Source organism: Zingiber officinale, chromosome 4A (assembly GCF_018446385.1).
Source record: "Zingiber officinale cultivar Zhangliang chromosome 4A, Zo_v1.1, whole genome shotgun sequence".
Classification (NCBI taxonomy): Eukaryota; Viridiplantae; Streptophyta; class Magnoliopsida; order Zingiberales; family Zingiberaceae; genus Zingiber; species Zingiber officinale.
In genome coordinates this window covers 125,238,301-125,244,153 of record NC_055992.1, presented here as the reverse complement: position 1 = coordinate 125,244,153, position 5,853 = coordinate 125,238,301, and the positions used below count along the sequence as shown (strand labels likewise).

At 38.6% G+C, this 5,853-nt stretch overlaps 2 protein-coding genes across 3 annotated transcripts; one reads left to right on the top strand and one right to left on the bottom strand.

The window, feature by feature from the left end:
• Positions 1-213: 213 nt before the first annotated feature.
• Positions 214-2,330, bottom strand: LOC121970987 (plasmodesmata-located protein 8-like). 2 transcript variants are annotated; one of them, XR_006109045.1, is made up of 4 exons: positions 1,542-2,330; positions 1,277-1,384; positions 1,058-1,183; positions 214-590 (listed from the first exon to the last, which is right to left on the bottom strand). XR_006109045.1 is itself a non-coding variant. In XM_042522026.1 (3 exons), exons 1-3 carry the CDS (start codon positions 2,281-2,283, stop codon positions 1,179-1,181), a joined length of 855 nt encoding a protein of 284 aa, XP_042377960.1. In that variant the 5' UTR covers positions 2,284-2,330; the 3' UTR covers positions 948-1,178. The 2 variants fall into 2 exon arrangements, 1 of the variants encoding a protein (XP_042377960.1); XM_042522026.1 differs by lacking the exon at positions 214-590 and having other exon boundaries at positions 948-1,183.
• Positions 2,331-2,671: 341 nt separating this feature from the next.
• Positions 2,672-4,063, top strand: LOC121970988 (vesicle-associated protein 1-3-like). Its single transcript, XM_042522027.1, has 6 exons — positions 2,672-2,877; positions 3,097-3,167; positions 3,278-3,359; positions 3,448-3,563; positions 3,659-3,820; positions 3,898-4,063. Exons 1-6 carry the CDS (start codon positions 2,826-2,828, stop codon positions 4,048-4,050), a joined length of 636 nt encoding a protein of 211 aa, XP_042377961.1. The 5' UTR covers positions 2,672-2,825; the 3' UTR covers positions 4,051-4,063.
• Positions 4,064-5,853: the final 1,790 nt, after the last annotated feature.

Here is a 5,853-nt window from a genome sequence, read left to right as displayed (position 1 = left end):
CAACCATTTGTCAGAAAATATTTCCTTATTATAATATGAGTATTCTCTAGAACTTTCTTCGAAGGTGATTACACTTCCTATCAATCAACAATTTATGAAAGCATATTCCTTAACAACCTCATTAATGATGTAAGTTATAAAAGATAAAAAAGGTGCACATATAGTTAACGGAGGATTCCTGATTCCTCGCACTATTACTATACATCACCCAAGTTGTATGTCTTCCCTTACTCGACAATCTCTGACATTCTCTACCACCTCATGATTGCGGAGGTTATAAAAGGTGATATATAAAGGGGTCCTCTTTGTTAGTTGGGGAGACATGCTTTTACAACTATCTTATTTGCTCACATTGTTCTTCTTCTTCCGCTCGGACATCGTACTGACTTAAGGATCGGAGGGTCTTCGTCATGAACCCCTTCCTTAGTTTTTGGGCATTGACGTTCTGTTGGCTCACTTGAGTGTGTACAAAGAAGAGAAAGACACTCAATGACTCAAAGCTCTTTTATCGATCCAGTTCATCATTTTTTCCTCCTTCGCAAAGTCTTCTACCAATCAATCACATCGCCATCTGCCAACGAGCCATCTCTCTAATTTTTTTACAAGATCAAGAAACATTTTCAATAATACGCCACATTTGAATTTCGAACTCTAGATCTCTGACTAATTAATAAAAAAAATTTCAATAATATGACACAACTGAGTCATGAACTATATATCTTTGATTGATCAATGAGAAAAAAATTTTAATTATATTTTATAATTGAATCTTGAACTCTAGATCCTTCATATGCGTATATGAAAATTATTAAAAATCTTAAAATTATGTCCGGTGTGAAAAAGAAAAAAAAAAAGACATTGACCTAATTTAATTTTATATTTCATCAAATTAATTGAGAATTAGTTAGTAAAAGGTCCATATTTTTAATAAAATAGTAAAATATCACTGTAGAAAAGAGTGTTTTGGTATTTGAAAAATAGGGTGGGGGTCGATCAAAAATTCCAGTTCAATCGAAAGTATTTCTTTATCTAATAACACCCGTATAAACATGCTTACATCTGCACGCCCCCTTTCTTCCGCTCGCTTTCATCCTCGCAAGTGTCCATCATCTACCCTCGCACGTACAAGTAAAAATCGAATTGATCCCCCCAAGCTCATCATATGACTCCTCCATTCATTAACCTGCACGCAACGGCGACAACAACCTCCATCAGTTCTCAAGCCAGCTGCAATCTCAAAACACGGTGAAGGAAGGAAGGAAAAGGACGAGCTTACATGTTCTTTTCACAAAGGAGAGGAGGATTATGACGACCAGCAGCCCGGCCAAGCTTCCCAGAACTATCGCCACATTTCTTGCAGTGTGATCATGATCATCAGAGTAATCTTTCATTCACCACCGACAACAAACAAACAAAAAAAAAAAAGGAAAAGAAAAATGTAAAAAAGTTTGAAAAGTCATGCAATGGAAGTAATAAATGTCTGTTTCAGGCTAATTAATCACATCACAATCTGAATTCATTGCTGAGAAAGGAGCTTGCACCTGCGCTAATGGCGGCCTGGAAGTAGTGGGCGGGAGCCCAGTACCTGGCGTAGCACTGGGCCAGGTACACGTCGGCGGAGAGGGCGTCGCCGCAGACTGCCCTGAGCTGCGACACCGCCTGCGCCAGGCACGCGGCGCAGTCGGCGGCGATGAGATCGCCGAGGCACTGCGCGTCGCCCTGCACCGTGCCGGAGGTGCTCACCAGGTAGCTCGCGGCGCCGAGGAGGTCGGCCAGCACGGCCTCGCGCTGCTGCAGGAAGGCCGTGGCGTCGCCGGAGGCTCTGCCGGCGGCGGCGGTGCCGCAGAGGCGGAACACCAGCGCGGCGTCCGGCTTGCCGAGGAAGTTCTCGTTGCTGTAGCGGACGAAGCAGGCGGCGAGCTGGAGGGAGCCGGCGAAGGAGCGGGGGCAGACGACGGAGAGCTGATCGACGGCGTCGCGGACGCAGGCGGCGCAGTGGCCGGGAGGCAGGTCGGTGCGGCACTGGAAGAGGCCGAAGGCGGCGAGGCCCGGGGGAAAGGTGGAGTTGTCGCCGACGGAGTAACTGTTGTAGAGGGCGAGTGGGGCCCCGGCGACGAGGGAGGCGAGGAGGGAAGCGAGATGGGACTGGAACGGCGTGATGGGATCGTACTTCCCCGGCGAGCAGCTGGCGTAGATGAAGGAGGAAGCTTGCGATCGCCGGAAGAGAAGGAGACCGTAGAAGAAGAAGATGATGATGACGTGGCGGTAATTCTTGAGGAACATGTTGCGACTTGATACGCAAACGATCGATTCTAATCATTGAATTAATAGTCCATTTTTTTTGGCTCGAATAATTAATTTTAATATTATAATATATCACTATATATATATTATATATTAATATTTTCATCACCATAAATAAATATTTAAATTTGACTCATTTAAATTTCATATTATATTTCCATTATCGGATCAGTGCGGATGTACCAATGTCAACCCATGTCCATTGATCAAATGCGGAGAGACTCCAACTACCCAAATCAATGATTAAATCTTGGCCATTGGAAGTGTGGGACAAGCCGAATGATCGGCTTCGATGTGGCTATTGCGGTATCGCAATCGAAGGGGATCCCGTCCAAGGTTTCGTCTCTTCCACCGTTCGGATCAAATTATTATTGTTTATGCGCTACGTATAGAATCGGACCTCCACCGGCGTTTCCTCCCGATTTCGTCGTCGCCAAGGAAGTCCGATTCCAGATCGAGAATTCGAGATCTGTAACGGAGTGGAAGCAGCTGATCGCCGTCGTTGATACCAATCCGTCATCATGATTAGCGGCGGCCTTCTCAAGATCTACCCCTCGGAGCTGAAATTGCCTTGTAATTTCTATTTCCTTTCTAATACTTCGAATTTGGTTATAATCTGAGTCAGATCTCTCTCCCGTCTCTAGATTTGACCTTCTTTAATTTTTGTTTAATACCGATGTGCATTGAATTGCTATTTTGGGGGTCATGGTCCGGAAAATTTCTCTTGGTTTCATCGAGTTTTTGATGGATTCTGATGATGATTGTTTGCATGCGACTGATTGTTTCCTGAAGTCGAGATGAAAAAACAAAGCTCTTGTAGTATGCAGCTGACCAACAAAACAGATCATTATGTTGCTTATAAGGTTTGGTTTGTTCTCCAAAATTTACTCTTTTGTGCCTATCATCGGAGATTTTAATCTTCTGGAAGGGTTTATTTCTTGGAATTTTTGGGTGGATTCCTTGCAATTCTTAGGTTAAAACAACTAGCCCCAAAAAATACAGTGTGCGACCAAACATGGGAATTGTCCAGCCGAGATCATCAGTTAGCATAACAGGTGAAATCCTACTAAAAGCCTGGATTTAATTCGTGTTTTCTCCCTTTTTATTTCTGAAGCTATTTTTGCTATTTATCCTCTCCGTTAGTGACAATGCAAGCTCAGAAGGAGGCTCCACCTGATTTGCAGAGCAAAGACAAGTTCCTAATCCAAAGTGTTGCAGCAGATGAAGGAACCACAACCAAGGACATAACCACTGAAATGGTACCTTGCTTGGTGATATTACTTAGTTTCTTTTGGAGTCTTATTTCTTAATCCCTCGTATGTCTTGAGAATTGATGAACTCATTCAAATTTTAGTTCAATAAAGTACCTGGTAAAGTTGTCGAGGAGTTTAAGCTACGCGTCATTTATATACCTGCTAATCCTCCCTCACCAGTTCCAGAGGAATCAGAGGAAGGAGGTTCCCCACATTCTTTCATGTTAGACAATGAAGTTCAGAGTTCAACATTACTCGATGCTGTAAGTCCATTTTACTCTCTTTGACTTAACTATCTTGTTGGCTTGGGCATTAATAGCAAAACTGAAAATAATTTCAGGCATCAAGATCATTGGAAGAACCTTCTAGAGAACATGAGGTAACTTTGAGATTCTTCTATTCTGCCTATCTGTGGTGGAAGTTTTACTTAACCAAAGACATCCTAAACATTATAAATACAAACTTTTTCATCCACCGTGCCTCGCTATATTGAGAATGAGATATGTGCTCCACTTTGAAAACTTATGCATGTTCTAAGTCTTGCATGTTAACTTGTTCTTTTATTTGATGCTTTTAATGGTTGCTACTTGATGTGAACTATACTATCTTTTGTTTCCATGAAACCTTGAAATGATAAGCACTTGTTTTAGTTAAAGAATTGTTAAGAACCTCCTTATCATGCTTGAAGTGTTAAGTGATGGACGACTAGGTACTTAGTTTATGCTTCAAACCCCATATTAATGTTCATACTTGTGTTTAGACTCCTATACTTCCATCAGGTTAGTTATCATGAACTTTCATTAAAAAAATACCAAGTACCCCTTTAGAGAACAATATACATGCTTAGTAGTTCATCCTCTCTTTACAAGTACGCTTTATGCTCTAGTTTTAAACAATCATGTATCATGTTTCAAGAAATAGATACTAAAACAAGTTATATGCAAGAATGCTAAGCATGCTCACATGTGTTACATGTTTACACGCTTTAAGAGATTTACATGTTTAAATGTTTGCTTCTCCATGTTTAAATTTAAATTCTTCCGCTGAAACGATTGTATATGCATGTATGTATGTTCAAAGGAGTGCAGGATAAAAATCTCCTACACACACAACGTTGATATGCTGTACCATTCCCTGCGCGACATTACGCACCCCAAGTCACTCCCGGAGAGCCCCGCATGTCCCACGAACACGCAATGTCCTAGCTAGGCACCCACGGTGAGCACCCAACAGATATACACACAGAATTATGCACCGGAGGTGAGCAAAATATCAAATCTCTCTATATATATTTCTATGATTATGAATATTTTGCATCATTGGAAAATATAAACTTCAAATCAATTCAGCTATTTTAAATTTTGAACTTGGTGGTCATGGGTTCGATCATGAAAACACCTCGTATAATGCAGAATAGGATCGTATACAATATATCCAATGTGGTCCGACCCTTCCCTAGAACCCCGCATTGACGGGAGCTTAGTGGATCAGGCTACCCTTTATTTATACAACTCAACAAAGAGAAAAGTTAAAATTTATCATCATTACTAATATTACTCTGTAAAATAATACAAAATTAAAATTAATGATCAGATTTACAGACTTATAGTTTGTCATTACCACTAAACTCGATTGTAATACTAAATTATTTTTTATATATTATTGAACTTATATAAATTTAGTGTTAATTAAATTTTGATTAATTCTTTTCTTATACAACTAAAATGAATATAGCTAATATTTTAAAATCAAAATGTTAGAAAATATTTTGTTATATTTAGATAATTTTACTTATTATCATTCTAACTTAAATTATAATGTTATGTTTCTTTATAATATTAATTAATTGCATTTTGTATGTTATATGAATTTAAATAAACTATTTGTGATATCCATGTCTAAAAAATGTTTTCATATCAATTTATATTTATACAATATTGTTTTTTAAAAATTATAGATTTTGTTTAGACCAATATTCTTGATGAAAATTTAAATTTATATTTGTAGATTTTATTTAAATAATCTTAATGTTCAATCAATTGCATTTTGTATTTCTATAAATTAATGTACTAGCTATTTTAATCATTTTTAATGGTCAAATTAATTACAATGTGCAGAAGCTATTTTTTAAATTGTTATATTTATTTAATTTAAATAATTAATTTTTATATAGTTAACTATTTCACTCAAGGCATTTAGTTACAATTTTATTCATGGTATGAAGCTTCGTTAACGTGCTACGTGAATGCCAAAGGACAATACGAACAAAATAACTATAAATTCATATACTAGTTTC